Source organism: Stegastes partitus, unplaced genomic scaffold, assembly GCF_000690725.1.
Source record: "Stegastes partitus isolate 25-593 unplaced genomic scaffold, Stegastes_partitus-1.0.2 Scaffold296, whole genome shotgun sequence".
Classification (NCBI taxonomy): Eukaryota; Metazoa; Chordata; class Actinopteri; family Pomacentridae; genus Stegastes; species Stegastes partitus.
In genome coordinates, this window is record NW_007578027.1 from 2,385 (window position 1) to 26,659 (window position 24,275).

Here is a 24,275-nt window from a genome sequence, read left to right on the forward strand (position 1 = left end):
CTGGGTCACATCCGTCACACGACACCTCAGCAGACCTGTGTGTGTGTCTGTGTGAGTCTGTGTGTGTGTGTGCTTGTGTGTTTCGGCGACACCGATCTGCCTCCAGCTCGACTCGCAGCGGCCTGAGACTGACAACTGCACTGGCAATGTTCTCGCTGTTTCTTCATGTAAACATGCTACTTACACTCAAACTCCTCCTTCAGACGACCGGATGACGAATGAACGACAAACACTGCAGCAGAGAAACTGAACCGAGCTCTCGTCGAAGCCGCTAACGACAAAATAAGATTCTTTAAATGTTTTTTCCCTGTATTGCACATCGAAACCACAAACCGCACAACCTGGAGGAGCGGCGGCGCAGCTCGCCCTCACATAAATAACCCTCTGTGAAGAAATAAATACAGATCTGAGCTGATGAGGAACACACAGAAACGAAGAGGCGAGCGAATGAGTCTGATGAGGAACCAGCACGCCGTCGGAGCAGTTAAAGGGGAAAATATATCAAAATCTGATCCGCTAAGTTCTGCAACGATGTCGTCTATTCTACCAGCTTCATATACTGATACTATTCTAAACAGTGTTTAGAAATACAAAAAAATCTGCCTTGGCTATATCTGCAAGGAAAAGATACAAAATTGGTTTTTAGAAAGTTTACAAAGGGTAAACGAATCCAATCTTTCTGATCTCGTAATAACAACAACAACAAACTCCACTTGTATAGCACTTATCGTTTGTGGGTGACGTGTTTGCGATGTGAAGTCCTCGCGTTCATAAATATATTCATGTGGCTGATATTAGGCAGTGTAGTAATCAATATTCAAGCTGATAGCTCAGGACTCGGCTCGGACACTTTAACCGACTTTTCAGCTTCGGACCTGGAAGGACCGAAGCTGAAACGTCAGGATGCCGGAGCTCATGTCAGGTTTTCTACTGGATTTAGCAGCTGATAGCTTTAGTCGCTTGTGAACTTTAGTTCCAAGTCTGTCATGCAAATACTGAGCGACGTGTTTCCGCTGAAACCAGCCTGCTGCGGAGCTCCGACTCTAGGATCAGTGCAGCACAATGAGATGATAGACCTTATTTAGTTCCGCTAGGACTCGCCTGCTGCTTGTTTTGTGCTCCGAGCAGAGACGTGGATGAACCGCAGCCATCCCGTGTTAAACTTCACACACTTCTCCCCTCACGTGTTGCACGCTAACGACAACAAGAACACGACACCATGTCTGAGGAACAGGAACACAGTGCAGCCTGGGCAGTTTGTACAGCTGGAAGCTTCAATACTAGAGTTTTACTGGAGCGTTTTCTTTAAGGCATTCTCTGTTTGTTGTCATAAAGCTGGAGACGAGCGTCCTGCAGCCGAATCACATCAGGAGTTTGTTTCCTCATAAATGCTGAATGTTTGAATCGTGCTGAAGTGTTCACGAGAACACTGCTGCTGCTGCTGCTAACGGTGGAGGACGAGTGTGTCGGGAACATGCCGCGGTAATGATCCGTCTGATACGACTACACTCTGGTGACCTCGGTGTCTGACTGAGTGCGACGGCTCTGACGGGGAAGAACGTCCTTTAGGTTCCTGTCAGACCGGTTTCTGTTCACATGGATGTCATTTACAGGTGCTTCTGCTCATTCCCTTTAACATAGCATATAGTGTGAGACGCACAACGTGAGGATGCTCCGTATCTGCTATACATGCAAAAAAGAACCTTCAGTCTGAAACTCAAACCTCCGTCTGACTGGATGCTCTGGTTTCACTGCTTCTGTTCAGCACAAACCAAACCTCCGTCTGACGTTTGTATCTGTGCATGAATTCTACGAAGCAGAAGCTGCTGCTGGGTCACAGCCACTCGTTCTTCATCAGCATCCCTGTCAGCCTGCAGGATGGCTGCTCTCTGTATGTACACTGGTCGGACTATTTACAGCGCGTGTGGAGAACCGCCTTCCTCTATCAGCGTATTAAACGAGCATCACCTCGATAGAAGAACCTCCTGGAGTAAACAAACACAATGTTGTCGTTATTGTAAACATTCCACTCCTGTTTTCACACAGTGCTCCGCCTCCGCACTGAACAAACGTGGAGTTTGGAGGGGAGGTTCTGTTGTAGATGGAGAACGTCTGCTCAGGTTTCTGATCCTGATCCACCAGCTGAGCTTCTACCTTCCGCCTCGGCTTCCTCTCTGCTCACCTGCTGTAACCTTCTGGATTCTCACCTCTCCTCTCGCTAACACTTCCTCTCACCTTCTGGATTCCACTACCTCTGTTTGTGATGATCTGTTTACACATGCCTACATATAGTGTGTGTGTGTGTGTGTCTGTGTGAACATGTGTGTGTGTGAACATGTGTGTGTGTGTTGTAGCGTCCCTGCTCTCGGACCAGGAGCCTCCAGCTGCAGGAGCCCGGCCGACAGGTGGATCTGTTTCATGTTGTTTCATGTGTATGAGCTGAAGGTTAAAGTATAAATGTGTGTGTCGCTGTGCAGTCTTCTTCCTCTCCTGTTTAAAAGCCGTTGATGTGGCAGTAGGCCTCCAGGCTGGAGAACAGGATGTAGAGGAACCACAGGCCCAGGAACAGCAGGGTGGTGAGCAGCCGGGACACTCTGGGGCCGCCGAGCTCTCCGCCGATGGAGGGCCGGCGCCTGAACAGCAGCACGGCCATGCAGATGAAAGCGAAGATGGTGAAGAGCGTGACGGAGAAGGCCAGCGAGCCCGGATCCACCTTGAACTCCTTCCCTTTGACCCTCCAGTAGACGGCTGCCACCGACCAGGCCACGCCGATGCCCAGGAACACGTTGACGGCGTTGCTGCCGGTGACGTTTCCGACGGACGCGTCGGCGTGTTGGTCCTGCATGGCGGCGACTTTACTGGCAAACGTGTCTGTGAGAGGAAGGACAGACAAAATCACACAAACACACAAACACACGGCCGGCTGGGGGTTATCACAGGTCATACAGATGTGGACGGAGGCCAGTGTTGTTGTTTATGTCGACTCTCAACACATCCAAGGATGAAAGCGTCTGTTGGTCACAGACTGAAGGTTCTTTTGGGAAACAACAACTAAAGACAAACACAAAATGATACAAAACAACCAAACAAAGACACAGACTTATAAACTCATAAACAAACAACCACAAACTGACGCTACAGACACACAACCTGACCATAAAGAGACAAAATGACCACAAACACACACAAAACAAATAAAAATATAAACAAAACAACCAAAAAGAGACAAAACAATTTTACAAAAACACAAAACAATTCAAAAATGAAAACAAAGTGATTATAAAGACACACAAAACAACTACAAAGAGACACAAAACAACTACAAAGACACACAAAACAACTACAAAGAGACACTAAACAACCGAGAGGAAACACAAAATGAGCACAGACACGAAACAACCAAAAACAGAAACACAACAACAACAACAACAAGCAGACAAACAACAACCACAAACTGACGCTACAGACACACAACATGACCATAAAGAGACAAAACGACCACAAACACACACAAAACAAATAAAAATATAAACAAAACAACCAAAAAGACACAAAAAAACGAACAAAAAACTAAAAAAGTGAAACAAAATGATGATAAAGAAACACAGACACAAAAGAATCACAAAGAGACGCAAACAAATAAACACAAAACAACAACAAATTGACAGAAATCCTAAAAAGAGACACTCAACATCTAGAATTAACTACAGAGTTACACAACGACCACAACCCGACGCCCGTCTCCTGGTTGGCTGCTGTGTCCGTCCTGGGCTCACCTGGGATGGAGGTTCCCAGAGCCACGAACACGACGGCCGTCACCGTGTCCCGCAGGCCCACGGTGCAGCCGAAGTGCGACGCCAGATCCCCGATGACGGCGGTGAGCAGGCCGATGACGCTGATGGACACGAAGAAGCAGGCCCAGCCGTTCCAGTACTCGGTGGGCGGGACGCAGGCGAACAGAACCTTCCAGAACACGGTGAGGAAGTGCATGACGTAGTCGTAGCAGGACGGAAGACGCTCCTCGCGGCCCTCCTCGTCGTCGTCGCCGTCGCCTGGAGGAACATCAGAGGACGAGAAGGTTGGAACCAGGACAGAAGATTCTAAAACACTTCATTACTCCTGAGGAACGTACTGATGTCAAAACACAAAGAACTTCTCAGTGAGTTCAGTTCAGAAACTTCAGGTCCAAACACTGCAGTTGCCTCCTCCCTCCACTAGATGGAGACCTTCAGCTGCAGATGTGAACGAGGAACTCTCTGTGGACTCTGTTCATTCATATTTTCCATCGACAGCCACTGGACTGGATTCACCCGACAGACGACTCAGCGGTTAAAGATAAAGGACGGATGGACTTCATTTTCTGACAACACAAGACTTTTAAGTTGTTGTTTTACACGTCATTAATAAAAGTGTTTTACTGAAGCAGATTCAAACCAGTTTACACCAGCGTCAGGTTGTAGTTTCCCTTTAGAGGAACACAGTCTGGGGTTCTGTTGGATTCAGTGGTGTAGGTTTGTGGTGGAGTTGTGCGTCCATTGAGCCTGAGATGGACGGACGGTTGGTGCAGCTTCAGGAAATGAGTTTCCTCCGTAGGACGTCTGGACTCAGCTTTGGAGAGAAGGTGGAAGCTCAGACATCCACAGAAGAGTCGCTGCTCCAACACATGGTTCATCTGATCAGGATGCTGGAGTCCTTCTATTGGAGGTTTTCTGGGCAGGTCCAACTGGAAGGAGACTCCAGGGTCAGAACTAACTGGAGCGATTTAATATCTCATGTGGCCTGGGAACACCTTGGATCCTCCAGGTGGCGCTATAAAACATCTGGAATGACCCGCTGCCACCACAACCTGGCTTCTTCTGATAAAAAGCAAACGAATGGGTGGATGGAGTTGTGGGTCAGAACAAACAGCTGAACCTCTCTTTAATTAAATTCACCTGGAAGGACTGTCTTTAAAAAACAAATCTATGAGCGCTGATCAGAAAGTTCCTGTACTGTTTGAGTCATGACTCGGGAGACCAGGTGACATGGTGCTAACGACACCAGGACCAGTTTTAGTCACGTTTCACATTCTGTCAGCTGGAGGATCCAACCTTCATGTGGAGGATCACCATGGTGACCAGAGGAAGGTCTGCAGCCGCCATCAGGAGAAGAAACAGCAGCTTTCAAGAGGGAGCACCAGGTTCTGCAGCAAACAGCCTCAACCGTGGTGCAACGACAACATCATCGTGCTCCCTCCTGCTGGATGTGGCTCCCTGTGATTCCCTCTTCCTCACAAAAATGTCGTTCAAGTGTACGGGTCACTGTTTGGACACGGATGAGGAGATTCGACACTTGCAGATGGTGTTTGACCAGAAGAGCGTTACAAGTGCTGCAGGAGCTCTGGGAGCAGCACGAGGAGAGACGTTTAAAGCCGAGGGCAGCTAAATTTAAAACTGAGGACAAGGACAAGTCGAGGTAACGGTTTGTCCAAACTTCTGAAATCAGGATGTGACGTTTAAACGCACAAAACAACAAAAAAATGTGATATTCCAGATCAATATACTCCAACTGCTGCTAACTGTGTTCTGACCTCCAGCAGCAGGAGGATCTCTTTGCTGCTGTTTCAGTCACATCTTTGGCTGGAAAACATTTGGCATTTTAATTAGAACTTTCTGCGCGTACCACCGAGAGACTGCCACGACTTGGATCGATGCTGCAGCAGGCGTCAGGTGAGAGGTGCTGAAGAAGAGCGAACAACTTCCATAGGAATTAGTGGAAGCTTTAACCGCATGCTACACTGCGAGAGGAGTTTAATACAACCTGTCAGACTGCAGGAGATCGATGGTGAAGGCTGCAATGAAAACCTGACGAATTGTGCGTAACGACAGAAAAAGAAGAGCTGCAGCAAAAGCCTGAGATCCCAGTTCTGTATCGATGACTGAAGAGTTATTTCTCCAGCGGTACGGATGTTCGGTTGCTCAGTTAAATCCTCCGTTTACAGACTGTTAACAGGCTGGTTTCATTCATTATTGATCCTCTAAATGTGGCCGTGACGTCTGGTTGAAACACAGCAGCAGTTAGAGGCGACGCTTTAATGCCTTCTATGAACTGGGATGTATTTAAAGCACATCGGAGGCTTTTTACAGCCGGAGACACCAAATAATCAACTCTGGACATGAAACAGTGAATCCTCACCACGAGAACAGCAGCTGCTCACGGAGATGGACTGTTGTTGTTGACGATGTTGCTGATTGCGTTGTTGTTGTTGACTGTGTTCTTGTTGACTACGTTACTGCTTGTGTGTTGTTGCTTATTGTGTTGCTGACTGTTGTTGACTGTTGTTGTTGACTGTGTTGCTGCTAATTATGTTAATGACTGTTGTTGCTGCCGACTGTGTTGCAGAATGTATTGTTGCTGACTGTGTTGTCAGTGTTGTTATCGCGTTGTTATTGACTGTGTTGTTACTGCTGACTGTTGTTGTTACTGTGTTGTTACAGTTGTTGCCGTGTTGTTGCTGCTGATGGTGTTACTGTGTTGTTACAGTTGTTTCTGACTGTTGCTGTTACTGATTGTGTTGTTGCTGACTGCGTCGCTGACTGTGTTGTTCCTGTGTTGTTGTTGCTGACTGTGTTGCTGCTGACTGTTGTTGTTGCTGACTGTGTTGTTCCTGTGTTGTTGTTGCTGACTGTGTTGTTACAGTTGTTTCTGACTGTTGTTGGTACTGATTGTGTTGTTGCTGACTGTTGTTGTTGCTGACTGCGTCGCTGACTGTGTCCCGACAGCTGATTGGTCCGTGAAGTCTCCTGCAACACCCAAACAGAGCTCACCTGCGCTGACAGTAACCGCCTCCACAAACTGCTCCCTCCAGGAGTGCGTCCCGATAACCAGCGCCAGGTTGGTCTTCTTAATGAGCTTGTCAACGGTGCTCTGCCAATCAGAAGCACAACACACTTCATTAGCGGCCGGTTACTGTTGGGGACAAGCGACAGGTGAGCCTGACAGGCGACAGGTGAGCCTGTCAGGTGGGTTCATCCATCACACATCACATCACAAACTCATTAATGTGGTTTGATGACACACTGAGAAACTCAACTGATGACACTGAAAATAATGAAGCTCCACCGCTGCAGCAGAACAACTGTTTGTGCATGAAGAAGAAAATAATTTTCAACAGAGAGCCTGAATGTTGTCCAGGTGGGGAGGGTCCATTAAAAGACGATTCTCAGGTGCATTATGGGAAATGTGGGAGGAGAAGTAGATGCTGACCAAAAGACACACTTGACACCACTTCCTGGTGTAAAAGAGTGAGATGAGGAGACCGACTCATACCTGTGTGTTCAATGAGTCAGCAGCCACTTAGCTTAGCTTAGCACAGAGACTTGAAAAGGGGAAATACAGCTAGCTTAGCTTAGCATACTGTCAACAAAGCAAAACAGCTAGTTTAGAATTAAGATGGGAAAAAGTTTACCTTAGAACAAAAAATCAAAACATGAAGAAACAGATAGCTTAGTTTAGCTTGAAGACTGAAAAGGAAAAAAAACACTTAGCTTAGCACAAAGATGGCAACTAGAGGAAAATTGTGAGCTATGCATAAAGACTGGAAACAGCTAACTTAATTTAACACAAACGCTGCGAACAGACTGGGAAACTAGGAGCTTAGCATAAAGAATGGAAATGGAGGGAAACCTCTTGCTAACGTAAAGAACAGGTACTAAAAAACAGCTTAGCATCAAGACTGGAAATGAGGCAAAAAAGTCAGCCTAGCTTAGCACGTAGCATTGAAACAAAGGGCAACAGTTAACCTATGTTAATTCAAAGAATGAAAACTGCTAGCTTGGTGCAAGGCTGTAAATAGGGGGAAAATACATAGCTTAGCTTAGCATAATGAATGAAAAAAGTGGGAAACAGGTACCTTAGAATAATGAATGTAAACTGGAGGGAAACAGTTAGCCTAGCTTAGCATTAAGACATGAAACAATGGGAAACAGCTGGTCCAACTTAACATCAAGACTGGCAAAAAAAAAAAAAAAAGGAAACAGTTAGCTTAGCTTAGCACAACAACAGCTACTGCAACTCAGCATTAAATAATGGAACCCAAGGTGGAAGTCTTAGTTTATCAAAAAGACTAGGGGCAGCAGCTAGCTTAGCATAAAGAGCAGAAACAGGAGGAAGCAGCCTGGTTTTGTTCATCTCTTGTTCTCAATTGAACAAGTTTGTCTTGTTTGTCGTAATCTGGTTATTTATCAGAAAACACCGTAAACCATGTTGTGATTCATGGAGGTTATATTAGAAAAGAAAACAACAGATTTAACACCAGAGGAGAAGGAAAACGAATCCAAAGCACGTTATCCGTTTCCCTCACTGCTGTACGTGCTACACCTGCTGATGCTCAGTTTCATTTGCTGAGGATCTGATTTCTCATCCTTTCAGCCGCTTTTCATCACTTCACTACAATGAACGTCTATTTGTATTCGAGCGGTGTTTTGTGCAGAAAGTGTGGAAACTAAACAGCGTCTGCGCATCAATAATAAAACATGTACAGATGAACTGATACGCTGAGTTTGTCTGCAGCTGCACAAACAAAAGAGACACTTCAGTCTGTTAGTTGGGGCTATGAAATACTCTTGAGTAAATTAAAAACACAACACACAGCTTAGACACAGACACTGCTCTGCTGTTTGTTTATTCGTTTAGCAGATATATTGATCTCCAGTGAGCTAAATCTCACCAGCAATCATACTGAACTGCATTATTCCTCCCGCTGGTTCACACAAACCACAAATCATAGGAGACAAGGACAATTTTATTTGTCCACGAGGGGTCAGTTTAATCAGATGGAGGATGAGGATATTGAATTTAGCGGACTGTGTTTGGAGTGACGACGGAGCAACGCGTCTCATTAATCCTGTTTGGTTGATGCTGTTTGTTTGTAGCCTTTCTAAACTCTCTCTACCTGAAATTAATTCAGATACGATCCATACCTCTGCCGGGTTTTTAATTGGCTAACAGGAGGCGGATGTTTGATTTGTTTGCTCCCTCTGTCGAGCTGAACTTTCCCATTTTCACTTATTTTGTTTTAATTAATTTCCACGTAATTTAGAAGAAGAGTAAAAGAGCATTAGAGGACTCAAAGCGCCGATTTGTGTTATTTACTGTATTTCTGAGGGATTTAAAGCCGGTGAATCGCCCACTGCTGACGGAAACAGCACCGGTTGCTGTTTAAATCATTTATTTGGTGCATTTCACCGACTCACAGAGGTATAAAACAGCAGTTCACGGAAAAGTTCATCGCGCATGATGGACTGTAGGTTTAAACTTTCTTGAGAGCAATTAAGATGTGTAATATAAAAGCAAACTGAATTAATTCTATACCTCAGAGTGGCGGGCAGGGGTCCAGGCTTATGTGGCTGCTTTTATTTGCACAAAATCCACCTGAGCCCAGAGCGCTTTTCAAATATTTGGACAGTGGAGTGCAGCCCAGAGGGACCCGGTGAAGCCCGAGGACGAGGCAGCTCTGTGCACAGAGTCTGAGGTCTGAGTGCTTCCAGCGAGCTGCTACATGGAGGGAAACTCGTGCATTATCAATAATTCAGGCTCGTATTAGACCAGCTGGCTGAGAGGGGTTAAGACCCGGCTTTAACAGTGTGAGAAAGAGGCGGATTATTTAACACCAGCAGGAAAACACAGCAGCTGCCTCCATGTTGCATCAGTTCTACCCAGAAAAATCAGCCGACTCATCAAACGAGGCTGTAGGATTCAATTTACTCTGATTACTTATCTCGTGTGCAGATTTCTTTGCCAGTTTTCTCGTTTCTATGATTTGTGACACTCTGAATTCGGAGCAGCTTCTGAGTGTCACAGTTTTATTCACTGGGGGCTCATTTCTCACCCAAATATAAAGCGCTGCGTCTCTATGGAAACGTGGTCTCGGCTGGAAGCAGAACGAACTCAGAAATGTCTTCGGAGCTGAATAATGAAGTAATGATGCCTTAAATCGTTAAAAAGGGGAAAAAATAAAGTGGAATTCATTTGATTATTTGTTTTACCGACATTGAATAATATCCTATAATAATATTTTTTAGATATTTGACTATTTAAAATACGACAACTTTAACAGATCAGTTTCACATTTGCTCTAGAAACACGTTTCACCGCCGTGCTGAATGCATCCTTCAACAGCTTGCTCCTGTGTTTACTGCTTTCTAACCGTGCTTCATTTAGTTTTAAAGCTATAACTAATATTTTAGACTATTTTATTCTCATCTGACATTTTACAAAAAGCGTTCGGTCAACAGAGGTTGTTTTTAAACGTGCTACACATATAAATTCGATTTGATTCGTCATGCACATTTTACTTTACTTTACGGCATCATTTAGCATTTTCATTTTAAGTTGGGAGTTGAGACACAACTGCAGGTCCCACATGATTAGTTCCAGACAGTTGCTACGATCCTTCTGTCTCTGATAAATCGTGCGATTCTGGCGACTTTTTAAACAAACACATCTTTCAAACCCGCTGGCAGGCTTTGGGGTTCATAAGGTTAATTACAGTAAAACGTTCTGGCTGATTAATAAACTCATTAAGCCTGCTGGGTGCTCATCAATAAGCCCTGAACACATTTGTTTTGAGGACAGAATAGCTGCAACGTGGGCAGATTTCCCACAAACAGCTGCTCTCACTGGACACCACAAAGCAAACGAATGCGTGGAAGCTGCACCTTGAACTCGTACGACTCCTCGATGACCACCTCCAGCCGGCTGTGCTCCCCCAGGATGGGCTTCCCCATCTCGGCTATCCTCCGGGCCTCCTCCTCCTCAGCGCTCATCTGCCCCTCGGTCCCCTCTGTGGGAGGAAACGGAGAGGAACTGAAACTAAAGTCATGTCACGGATATTTCCAGGTTGTGCCTCCATCAATAATAGACTGTGAGTCAGCGTTTAATGCAAAAGCTGCACGATATCACGCGTGTGCATTAATACACGCGTCTGAAATATGTATCTGTGGCATGAGAAGGAGAATATTCTACTAGAGCTTCAGACTGATGTTGAAAATGAATCTGTGAACAACATCAGCTCAGCTAAAGAGCCCATAAAGTGTGAAATGAATTCACTGCATGTCACACAGTGTAAAATGAGTCTAATAAAATGCAGCAGCCTCCGTCTGCGTGAGGCTGTTACTCAACAACAACACAATCAAAGTGATTTATTTTACATGTAAAGGTATTTCACCAGTTTGCTGTCTGCGTTTGGATCCATTTGACAGTGAGGTTTTCTTTAAACTTACAACCAAAGACTTCACCACATTTCTGTCACCATTTTGTCTGAAACACATTCACCATCTATTCTTTGGATTTAAGCTGCAGAGTTTCCACTGCAGGACCACGATTAGTTTGAAGAAGCTACGTGTCCAGGGGCTAAACTCAGGTCTAAACTGTTTGTCTCCTCTTTTGTTCTCATAAAAAATCTCAGTCTACATAAAAAAAAAGCGCCACAAAGAGCCAAAACATGGAAACAGTGAGTCAATCAAGAGCCTGCAAAAAGCTCTGACCACGTATCAGACGCTTCAGCTTAACAAAGATAAGACTGAAATATTCCTTTTGGGCAATAAAGAACAAAGTCTGGTTTGTTTACAGAGAGTCTATGTCACCATAAAAAGCCTAAATTTCAGCAGCAACATCAAAACTGCAGCTAAATCCTGACATCTTAAAAACAACTGAGATGAGAAAGTTAATGTCCTAAACAAGCTTCTGCCTCCTGATAAAATCCTCCTCTTCTGTTTCTGTCCAGTATTTAGAGCGAACACCCAGCAGCGTGCAGGAGACGGTGATTTATTTCGACATGTGGCCCACTTTGTGTTATTGATCCGCTGCATGCAGAGCAACAGCAGCCAGCGAGCCGCCGTAGAGACACAGCCGAGAGATAACGAAGCTCTATAATCACATCTGAAGGTGTTTCTTTACAGCAAGCAGAAGCTGTAACAGTGTGATGCTGCACAAACAGCTTCAGAGGCTGCAGACCGGCCCGGGTGGGATTTAGTCGCTCGGCCCTGCTGCTCCCACAGAAGGGAAATGAAGGATTACAGCCGTCCCCTCTCCCGCTCAGGTGGCCCGAGTCTAATCATGAAAAGACTGTAAGGGTAGAGCAGCATATGGCCACAGTCCCTGCAGAATCCACCGACACCGCTTCAAGCTGCCATAAACACACACAGACGCAGGAACAGACTCAAACGTCGGCTTTCTTCTGAGCAGCACCTTCCCCTGAGAGGTAGCTCTGCAGGGACCGGGTCCCCGCTGCGACACCTGAACAGAAAACGCCTTCACATCAACAAGTGTCATCGTGAGTCACCGTCCCCGCGGGGCTTCTCGCCCTCACAGCACTTTATCTCCATCTTTCAGCCTCCGAATTTTGCTTTTGCTGCCTCTAAACGTCTGTCACTTGAGCTTCAAGCCGCTCGGTTGCTTTGTGCTCCGAGCTGCAGCAAAACGTCTCCAGAAATCTGGAAAGTTTAGAACACTTTGGAAGCATAAAAACCTTCTGGGTGCAGGTTTGGTTGAATGCACCGCTCAGGTTCGGTTAGTCAGCTTCTCATTTGTCTGTTTTGGTTGGTCACAGGCTCAGAGGACTTCAAACTGAAAATAACTGTGAGCACAAATCAGTAGGTTGTCAGTGAGCGACGGGACGCTTTACTCTGACCTATATTAGTGTTCATTCCATCCTGGTGGAACACACGTTCTAACATCAAGCATTGGGATCCACTGCAGGAACTTGACAACATTTACAGGAATAACTCCCTAACCTGCATTTCCAGTCTTTCTGCTTCCATTGTGGTGAAGAATCCAACAGTTTAACAACAACATTAACACTCAGAGCACAAAAACAGCAACAAATACTGTTTACTGGTGAAACTCCATTTCTATGAGCAGGAAACAGAACAACGAACGGAGGGTTGTTGTGTTAGCGACTGGACGAGGACATCTAGAGACCAGAGAAGACGGCCCCTGTTGTCCTCCCCTTTGCCTCCTCCGAGTTCAACCAACCAGAGCTGAGTCCCGTATGACAGTTTTTTCAGGGCTGCTCAAGAGAACCAGAGTAAGTCGTCAGATTTAGACGTTATGAGTCCGTTAAATGGCTGCTATCACCACATACAGTGGAAACCAGAAGTTTACATAAACTAAATGAAAAGATATAAAATCTTTCTAAAAATCCTGATTACAGTTTGTAAATGCACACAGGGACAAAGTTTGGAGACATGTCCTGTGGTCTGATGAAACTAAACCTGAACTGTTTGGCCTTAATGACCATCGGTACATCTGGAGGAAAAAGGAGGAAGCTTGAAGCCTGAGAACACCATCCCAGCTGTGGAGCACGGGGGTGGCAGCATCATGCTGTGGAGGGACTGGTGACCTTCACACAATAGATGGCATCATGAGGAAAGACCATGATGTGGAGATACTGAAGCAACATCTCCAGACATCAGCAAGAGGTTAAAGCTTGGACACTAATGGGTCTTCAGATGGACGATGACCCTCAGCATAACGCCAGATTAGCTACAGAGAGGCTTCAGGACAACAGAGTCAGTGTTGTGGAGTCACAAAGCCCTGATCTCCATCCTGGAGAACATCAGTGGGCAGAGCTGAAAAGGCGTGTGGAGCAAGGAGACCAACAAACACAGTTTAAAGGCAACGCTACCAGATACTGAGGAGATGGATGGAAACTTCTGACTTTGAAGTAAGTCATAAAAAATGATCTTTCTCATTATTCTGGCGTTTAGCAAATAGAAATAATGTCCGTAATCCTGACTGACCTGAAACAGGAAAAGTTGAGTCACGTTTAATGTGTGAAAAACAAAAAGGTTTTGTGTCTTTTTATACAGTGGATGTAAACATCTGGTTTGACTGTATCATACATCTGGACCAGCAGGAACCTCCTTCACCTTCTAATAAACCAGGAGGTCCATCATCATCCATTCAGATCATTAATAAACAGGAAGAAACTTAAATAATGCTGTGGACCTCTTGTTGTGAAGTGAAGTCGGAGATGGAGTCGTCGCCCTGGAAACGTACCAAATGGAGCTTTATAACACCTGGTAAATGTAGTGTTATAACCCAACCCATGAGCATGTTTATGGTTTGGTTTAAACATAAAAAGGTAAACATCAAGTGGAACCAAAGTCAAAACAAGATCTAAGTGCAAAAATAAAACTCGAATAATGTCCCGAGATGTGACTGAAATTTAAGCGTCTTAGCTAAAAGTCAGCACCAGCCTCCAAATGTGGCCTTTTGTTCCTCTTTATAAGTGCAGAATCGCAGCTCCACCACCATGAAATGAGGTGATAAAGGCCCAGTGAGCTGCTATAAGGTGGAGGAGTTCCCTACTGACCCATATGTGTGGAAAAGAGCTGCAATGATAACGTTTAATGAGCTGATAACATCCAAAACAGGCAAGTAGGAAGTTTATTGTCCCCTGAAAACATCACTGAAAGTAGTTCTACAGGCAGAGTTCCTGCACAAAGATTCAAGCTGCTTTAAAACAACCTGCATGTTTCTGCAGTGGAAAACAGTTTAATATCAACAGGATGCAAAGCTGTAAAAACTTTCTTCTGCTGTCTCCATTTTGTATTTAATTCACAATCTCCATATAAAAAATAGAACCAGTCAGCTTCAATCTTCGTTTCCTCCCACACAGAAGACTCCTCAACAATCACAGAAAGTGATGAAATATCAAAGCATTAAAGGAAGTATATGATAAAGCAGAGCCGCTCTGACTAAGAAAGGCCACAAACTTGGTGATAAATCTGCATCAGAGCTCGGTGACGGCCCACAACACAAGCAGCGCCGACTCATTTGCAGGCGTTTATTTCCAAACTGTTCTATTGTGCGGCGTGGAGATTCACAGAAGGCCAATTCTGCTGTGATCCAGATGTAAACAGACAAATAGCCATCGCTCCCCGAAGCAGAGGCTAAAGAGGAACGTGAGCCAGGCTGCAGAACAAACAATGTTCAGGCTGAGCAGAACACCTGAGCGGCTGGGAGACGCTGTGGCACCGCTTCAGGTTTACGGCGAACATTCGCAGTTAAGTTCAGCTGCTTCTAGTGTAAAAAGTTAAAGTAAGTTCTGGTCAAAATAGCAATAAAAAGAGACACTAATTTAATAGACACTGTATGTAACAGGGCACGGAGCTGTAATAATTTATGAATGTTAAATAGCTGCATTTAACTCTATTAACTAAAGTGCAGTATAATTTATCACTCGTTCACCCGTCAGCGCCCACACCAGGCGGAGGAGCTGGAAATAAAAGCACTGAGTGAGCGACGAGAGGACGACCTGCTGTACCTCCTCAACCGCTGCTAATAGAGGTGATGTCCTAAATCAGCCTCGGGTTAGAATAAATGTAAACTCAGCGAGTTCCCAGGATAGTTACGGGCGAGATAAACCCACAGAGACTGAGAGCAGCACGACATCGAACTGTAAGCCTGCGTCAACATGTTTTCATTCGATATGTTGGCCGCATTAATGGGCCGAAGCTGAAAACTTTTAGTTTTTCTGTTTCTGTCAGCAGGATCACATGGTGTCTACAGGAGGCGCTGAGTCAGGCTCAGTTCATCGGTGTCTTTCTATGCTGGTTAATGTTGCTGAAGAGACTCGCCGGTTGTTGATTAAACCCTTAAACATTTATTTAATTATCAAAGTTCATGTTCAGAAGTCCATATTGTTGAGACTTTCACTGGTGCGCTGCGGCTTCAAGGTGAAAATACTCAAACAACTGCTTAAAAAACACCATATAGATATAACAAAGCAACAAAAAGGTGATTTTTACCAGATTTAGACAGTTTGTTGGCATCACTGGGCAGAAATTCCTACAAATCTACCTGCATATTGTAATTCGGTGGTCTGAGAGGAAACCTAAAGTCTGCACTTCCTTTGGAATCCATTTTTGACTTTACAGCTTTAATTAAATCAAAAATACCAAATCCTTGTTTGATCTGTTTTATATCATTGCAAATGGAACATCTTTGTAATTTGGACTGTTGTTCAGACAAAACAGGACTGAAGACAAACATCTGTGGCTTTAGGAAACTGTAAAGGCATTTATCAATACACTCATTCTACAGATCAGATATTTAATGAATCCAGGAAGTAACCAGCAGATTAACTGCAGCCCTACAAATGAAATCAGGCTGAGATCTTCAGTTTGGAGCAGAAGGAGTCATCAGACGTTCTTACCTTGGTTGAGCAGCAGAGCTGTGACGAAAACAGAGTGGACGAGAAAAGGAGAGAGTCAGACATTCAGGAAAGAAAACAACAGCAGGAGCTCAAATAGTAAGATTTAAACATCACATGAAGCTAAACAGTGAAGTGGTCGTGCTCTCAGCTCGGTACCGATGACCGGAGGAGGCAGGATGTCGATGTAACGTCTAAACATCCTGGTTGCAAACAGCATCTCACGGACAAGATAGAAGCTCCCATTTCTGAGATATTTGGGCTTCACCTTTGGCTGGACCTGATGCATCGTCCATTTTAACATACAGTCTGTGAATATGTCTCAAAAAGGAGCATAATAAGTTTCCTGGTGTTGTTGGTGGACCACAGATGGACTCAACCAACCGCTGATAGTCCATATCTTCAAGCAGTCGCTCCACCTGTTCTACGTTTACTCCTCCTGGTTTGTTTGCAACAAGTGAACCTGAACCACATTTGAGCTAAACAGTCAAAATAGTTTCCATATTTATTTGTAGTTGGTGTGAAACAGCCCTAAAAGCTTTACTGCAATCAGGAAGTCTACGATGAAAGAATGTAAGTGAGCATTTGTAAAACCTTTATACATCAATACACGCCGCCACTTAAATAAATTCATGGTTGCAAGATAAATTTAGATAATTTTAGATTTATTTTGCACTTTAGAACCACTACTGTAAACACTGCAATCGTCACTTTATACAACCAGAGTTTACTAATGCACAGAGCACTTTACTGCTGTCAGCTTACGTCTGCTTATTGACTTCAGAAATGCTTTAGTTTATTTATACGTTGTGTACATTTGGTTTAACTCAAATTCCTGCGTTAGATTTTACACTAAATTCAAGTTGAGGGAACTTAATTGGTTCTTAACTTTGAGGTCAAGATGTCACCTACTAGAGCAACTTTTCTTTTTGAATTTGCCAACTTAAAAACTTCAGAATTCTGATAACTAAGTACATAACACTTAGAAATTCATTTTAAATAATGTGGAAATACTTCCTGGAACAACTTAATCAGCTTAAAAACTTGTGCTCATGCTCCCGATCCTTATGTAAGTGGCTGTTATGCTCCTGATGTCTTATAAACACGGTCGATCAAAGGTTTCCTTGAAAAACTGACAAGAAAATCCTCCAGAAACACGCCGCCTACGTACCTGAGATCCCTCTCTTCAGCCAGCGGGGCTCCTCCAACACGACGAAGAAGTTTTCGTGTTTTTCGTACTCTTCGTCGTCGATGATCCGGATCTGCAGAGTCTGACTGCAAACACAGAGACACAAAAGCAAGTAAATAATCTCATCAGCAGGTAATAAAGGCCTCGCAGGGTTTTCGCCGCGGGTCGCCTCGTTATCGACGTGCTGCAGAAGCTCGAGGCCCGTAGACGCCGACAGTATGGAGCCGAACAAATGGTGGTCTGTGATGTGAGGAAATCAGAGCAGAAGGAAGCCGGAAGGATCAATAAGGGAGAAGAAAGGTGGGAGTCAAAGAAGAGAACAAATAAATAGGAAAAACTAAGGATGATTCAAAGAGAAAGTCAGAGTCTGAGGCAGAAAAATACAGTTTTGTTGGATCTTTGTTGGAGCTAATCATTTTAGGAGTCCTGAAAAACTAAAAAACACGACATGAGAGGAGAAGGTGAGCCTAGAGGACCGTAGTGATGCTTCACATCTGCCTTCAGAGTGTGCACAAATAACACTGTGAGAAAGCGATCAGCTATGAATAGAAGCCAGTCAGACCATCTTTAACAACGTCAGGACATGTGAGAGGTTATTAGAGGAGGAGAAGTGACGGGGAAGCGATGGAGACGAGACCTGTTGGCGTCCCCGAGGAGCGAAATGTCACCGCAGGAAGCAGCTCAATGAAGCCGGAGGAAAATGTGCTCTGACAACAGGCAGAAGGAAATGAAGACGGAGGGGAAGGTGTGCAGACGAGGGAACAAGAAAAGGGACAGTAAAGTGGTTAAAGAAAGCAAAGAGAAAGTGGAGACTGAAGAACAAAGCTCGAGAAGTTAAGGGTCAGAGCTGGAAAAAAAAAAAGGTAAAAAATGAAAATCAGTGAAGTAAAAAATTGAAGCAAAGAGCAGAAAATCGACGGGAGTTTGAAAAGAGGCAGACGGACAGATGCAATCAGGAGTCGGTCACCGCGAGTGGGAACAATGTGGCGTGAAAATGACAGAAATGATGGAGGATGAGCTCGAAGAACAACAAGAAAACAGCCGAGCAGCAGAGTTTCAGCGCCGAACGCTGCAGAGAGACTGAAACCGAGCGGCCACAACGTTCACTTTCTCTTCTGTTTAGCTTCAAGTTTTGTACTTGTGTTTATTTTTTGAGGCACTATTTCTTGGCATCCACTCAGACACACTTAGACAAACACTTTGCATTTTGTATTCTTTATTAATTTCTATTTAACTACTGACCTTTCTGTAATTGTGTAGTTTGTTGTACTCTGGTTGAAACTATTTCCTTCAGGATGAATAAAGTTGATTTTATCTTAAAACCAGCAGCAGGTGACGTAAACAACGCTGATGACAGTAAAAGGTTCTGCTGGGTGTCTTGCTATTCACCAGACATGTACGCTGTAGAATAATCATCTGTTAAACAGGTTTTAACTGTGATTTCTTGAACAATTTCCTGCTGTTTTACAGATTATTTTTTGTTAAACTACACATTAGGACAACTAAAGCCACTGATGAACTGTTTTCATTTACTAGTTAATCATTTAAAAAATGGCAAAAATGTAAATAAAATCTGTATTGTTACAAATACAACATTTTTTTTCTTACTACATATGAACATTGAACTATTTTACAGATATTTGCTTTTATTTGAAATGATCTATGTATATTAAGGATTTAAAACAGTAAATAGCTGTTTTTATTTTTTTAAACTGATTTTCTTATTTTGTCCTGCTGCGTGTTGCAGCTTTAAGTCACGTCAACATTAGTTCCTGAAGCATCGTCAGTCTGTGTCTGCAACACGTCGGTCATTTTCCAAACACATGGTCCTGTTGGTACTTTACTTTGGCACAAGCCCTCCAGCGTGGATCATTTTTAAGACACTTGCATTCAAACTTTTGGCATTAAGACCATCGTTAGGCGTGCAGCAGCCCTCTGAGGTGGAATAAATGCAGTTATCCAGACAGTCTGTGGTCACTAAAAAGCCCCGTCGGTGCTTCTGCAGCGGCCTGGAGGAGTCTGGAACTGCAGCCACGGCAAGTTTCCTGTTTAAAGTCTGATCTGGAGGCTCGTCGGTGTGACTGAACGGAGTCACACAGAAGGTGAGGACGGCAGAGAGAGGAGGCTTGTAGCTGCACACGAGGTGAACCAGACGACAGCACTGGAGGTGGTGCAGAGCCGGGCGACCTGTTCAGACACCGACCGACAACCAGACGGAGAACAAACCCGAATGAATCCTTGTCATGAACAGGAGCTGCCGCTGAAGCTTTCCACCAGCAGCAGCTCCGTCTCACCTGCTGCAGGTTTCTGTCAGTCAGTGAAGCTGCCAGTTTGCATCAGTCCACAGCTGCTGGGATTCACATCAGAGTTTGTGTGAGTCTGTGTGAGTTTGTCGCTGAGCTGCACAAACGTAAAGAAAAGCCTCCAACTGACAAACACACGTTTAAAGACAGGAACTGACCTGACGGATAATTATCCTGCAGATTCCATCGCAGTGAAATCAAACTCAGACAAGTTTAACGTGTTTACTAATGAAATAACATCATAAACAAAATGATCTGTCGTCTGCAGTGTCTGTCCTTTTACAAGCAGTGAGATGTTTTGCTTCTGTAGCACATTTTATTCTGGAAAGAACAAAATTACACATTTAGTGCCTGTTTTCTGCTGGACATTTAAGCAAATCAGTGCACTTTAACCTCCTTATTTGCATTTTTAAATATAATATAAACAATAGCCTGAATGTAAGTAATCAGCCAGAGGAGCCTCACTGTGATATCTGTTAGTTCAGTTTGTTAAAAAGGTGGTTTTCAAGATTTCAGACGACATAATTTCCTCAAAGTCCACTTCATCAGCTCCTACAAACTTCTCCGCTTTATTCCTCCTCCTCTGATTCTTGTTTCCACTCAAGGATTTGTTCATATTTCATTCAGAGTCTGAATTATAGAACATTTTGTCCCTAAAGAGACACACGTGGTGAAAATGGGATCTTTTGTGGCTATTGATGGTATTTTATGATTCATGGAGGGATAAATGACGACAAAGACGCCCGATGTTCGGATTTCTGTTCTGGAAACGTCTGTAAATTAACTCATGTTCTGAAATATAATCTCTCATTGTGCACTTCTTTGGAATAACACAAGTCATTAGCTGGGGAAGCTTCTGGCAGGTTTTACATTATTTAAGCTGTAGTGTCTCATCTTCACTACAACATGAGGTGGACTAAACTCACACAGTACATAAAGGTTCAGACATTATTTCAGCTGATATCAGTCCTTTACAACACCCTGTTGGTGATGTTTATGTGGCGCTCAGGTCACTACAACAGTCCAAAACACACCATCACGACTCCAACACGCTCTTCACTCAAACTCAGTGAGGATCGAACACGAGCGAGCAGAGCCTCGAATCAGAACCCAAGACATGAATAATGGAGAGGGCTGTTGTCTGGAAGCACAAAGGAGGACAGAAGACAGAGCTGGAGGAGGCCAAGAGGAGAGAAAAGACAGCAGAGGAGGTGAGAATGAATAAGAGGAGGATGAAGAGGATTAAAGGATCATGAGAACAAACAGGAGCAGCAGTAAGGATGAGGAGAACACGTCTCTTTGCTCCTTCTTTTTACTGCTTTCATAAACAAACTTGTAAACTTTGCACGAATAAAGAGGTGAATGTGTGTTTTGACGACATCTTTATTTCACCCACCTGAAAGGGATTAGTCAGCACTCAAAGACTGTAATCCCCTCTCTCAGGTGTGAACACGCCGAGCAGCAACGTCTGAAACTGACAGATTATTCGTTTTCCAGCACTTCCACTGATTAGCTGCAGCGGGAGGCCAAAGAGCTGCGAAATATTCAGCGTTTTAAAGATCTGACTGAACGTGACGCTCAATTAGAGTCCATAAATATTGTGTTTACTCTCTCACACTTGACCTGCGTTTGAGATCCGCCGACAGAAACGACCACAAAGTGTCCAAAAGAAAAAGCAGAAACCTGTTAAGCTGCTCTGTGGCGAGAAAATACGTGGATTAAACTTATTAAAGCTGCATTAATGGATGTCTGTGAGCTCGGTGGGAGGACCATAATCCTCACAACATTTTTCACTTGATAAAAATGTTGTTTCAGGTGTTTAGCAAACTGTTGCCAACGTACGCATCCAGCAGAGTGAAATCGACATTCAGTGGAGTTCTGTTTGTTCTGTTTGTTCTGCTTGTTCTGCGTCGACGGCTGAAAAAAATCCATTTCTTCAGCTGCTCTATGTTCCACTTTCTTCACCAGAAAGTCTCCAAGCAGACCAGAATGATCAAACTAAAAGAGGCAAAGTAGACCTAATTAGGCGGTTATTCTTATTACCAAGCGGCCACCTTTGGGACTAAAAACCATAAAAAGTGCCAAAACCTGCAGTTCCTCGAGTGTCCACTGGAGGGCGACACCAAAAGTGAGTCAACCCCACAGACCCTCCATGATTAAATGTCTAACTTTAGAGCAGAAATAAAAATGTTTACAGTTTGGTACAAAAACAGTTTTGGTCTCTGTGGGTAATCTCTGTTGTTGTGGCGCCTGTTTGGGAGATTAACTTTTATATGACTCACCTGTTTAAATTGTATTAAGGTTTATATGTTGGCTACATTATTTTAAATTGGACAAACTGTGGAGTTTCTTTCCTGTAGTCTTTTTACTGGCTACATTTTTCTCTGCATTACCACAGTTTAAAGACAAACTTTTAAGTTTTAAGTCACTGCAACAACACGATTGGTTGAATGCTTCCTGGTCTGGCAGTTATGAAGCAGCTGATTGGTTTAACGGAGGGAAGGGGAGGGACATGTGGCCATCTTTGGTGTTAATGGATTCTCACACAGATTTCTACTTGAGGTTCTTAAAGTGCAGAGTCTCTCCCTTATACCTGTAAATAGTTTAAGTTTTAATTAGACATCAGGGTTTGACTATAACTTTGGTGCAGTTGGTAAGTTTAAGTACTACAATACCCATGAGCCTCAGGGTCAACGCAACGGACAAGAAGTCAGTCAGAGACATAAATTTAAAAGGTTGGAAATTCAATCAATTCAGACAAAACTGACAGAACTGTAAAGCTTTGGGGTATTCGGGCGGTGCACAGTGTTTTTGATTATAATGGTGGTGAAGTTGAAATGCACCCTGGGAGTCGTAGTTTGCTTCCCTCCTGGACAATCAAGCCTGAACAGATTTTATTCAGGATGAATGATGAGCATGAAGATGGAGTTGGTAGAAGAAGGACCTTCCTGCTACCAGCTGAACGTGTATGAAGGTCATGGTGGGCTGTGACTCACGTGGTCTGGTCGTTGGTGAACTCCAGCTCCCCCCTGGCGTCCTCGTAGTCGTCCCCGGCCTTGGCGGTGCCCGACTCGGTGTGGTACGGCAGGATGACGGTGCCGCGGGCGCCCGAGTTGCGCACCACCATCACCTCCATGGTGCCGACGCTCTCGCTCACCCTCACCATGCGCTCGCTGAACGTGAAGATGCCGGCGTGGTCGTCGTCCAGGATGGTCACCGTGGCGACCAGCGGCTCCATCAGGCGGGCCTTGGGGGTGGCGCCGACCTCGTCGCTCTCGAACATCCCCTCAGCGTCGCCGACACGGAGGTTCAGGAGGCGGACGAAGAAGTGCTCGTCCTCCTCGAATATGTCGTCGTCGATGATTCCCACCTGGACACAGAGAACATGTCTTTATTAATATTATTGTAAATAAGGTGAAGTGTCAATAAAGTTATTAGTAGTAGTAGTATTAATAACAATAATAACTTTATTTATACTTCACCTTTTGAAAACAAACTGCTTTATAATAAAAGAAAAGCCCAAAGTGTCCTCCAGAAAAATAGATTAGGATTGGTGTTATGAAAGTAACCAAACAAGAACAAACAGTTAAGGCCCTGCAGAGGTATTTATGGTGTGATTGTACCTAAATAATTTACATATTAGAGATTAAACCTCACAAGAATCCTATAAAAACGACTTTACCTGACTGGCTGAGAGCCCACAGGCTGACTAATAACCTGACTGATGTAATAACACAGCGACACACTGATCAAAGCCTACAGTTACTCATAATAATGATCATTTTATGTCACATTTTCTTTCTTTGGGCCTGACTGAGCAGAAGTGTAAAGACGCACTCGCTGACATTTGAAAACACGCAGACAGCAGAACACAGCATAAAGCCGGCTGATAGCTGATCAGTACGTCAGACTACAGACGCGTTTCAGATCTTTGACATTCATTTCATTGCTCTTCTCAGCCGACTGATCACATATCAGACCGATTAGAGAAATGGAGAACACGTTGTCACCCAAACCATGATGTTTTTATAAACCTGAGGAACAGCGAGTGAGAATGAAACTGCAGTCTAATAGTAATGACCTCACACAGGACATGAAACCCAGTCTGCTGGATTAAAGTGTTTCCTCCTACATCACAGTCCAACCCTGCAGTGAGAAAATAGGTTTGTTTTAACTGAAAGCAGGTCTGGAGGCTGCTAGATGAAGGAGATCGTTCCTACTTTCTTCAATCGAATTCTTCAGTAAAACCTCAAGACGTTGTCTCTGGCTTCTGGCTGCTAACGCTCTTAATACGTCGTATTTATTGTGATTTTAGGAGCTGATCTCACAAGGTGCTCGTCCACGTTGCCCGTTTTTGTATTTATTTTATTTTATTTTGTTTTTGCAGCCTGATTTTATAAGTTTGATCCTGTCTGGTGCATAATGTTGTTGCTGCCTGTCTGATGCTCAGGTTGTTCCACCATAAACACATTTACTTTGATTTGTTTCTTCTAAAACACAAATGAGAAAGCAGTCTGGGTTTTGGGTTGACAATACAGTGAACTAATTGAGTTTAGCAGCTGTTGCTGGTGGCACATTTCCACCT

The 24,275-nt window shown here is 44.1% G+C and overlaps 1 protein-coding gene across 12 annotated transcripts in view; it reads right to left on the minus strand.

The window, feature by feature from the left end:
- Positions 1-889: 889 nt before the first annotated feature.
- Positions 890-24,275, minus strand: part of slc8a2b (solute carrier family 8 member 2b) — a 50,055-nt gene continuing 26,669 nt past the window's right edge. For 4 of the 12 annotated variants that reach the window (XM_008283049.1, XM_008283052.1, XM_008283043.1 and 1 more), the window contains 6 exons: positions 22,687-23,060; positions 17,370-17,473; positions 10,698-10,822; positions 6,807-6,906; positions 3,777-4,052; positions 890-2,871 (listed from right to left, as the gene is read on the minus strand). In XM_008283049.1, coding sequence (XP_008281271.1) covers positions 2,495-2,871; positions 3,777-4,052; positions 6,807-6,906; positions 10,698-10,822; positions 17,370-17,473; positions 22,687-23,060 — 1,356 coding nt within the window. In that variant the 3' untranslated portion in view covers positions 890-2,494. Of the gene's footprint in view, positions 2,872-3,776; positions 4,053-4,830; positions 4,834-6,806; positions 6,907-10,697; positions 10,823-13,285; positions 13,308-14,570; positions 14,580-16,193; positions 16,220-16,582; positions 16,599-16,626; positions 16,632-17,365; positions 17,474-22,686; positions 23,061-24,275 lie in introns of all 12 variants that reach the window. The other 8 variants (XM_008283048.1, XM_008283046.1, XM_008283047.1 and 5 more) reach the window with 8 other exon arrangements.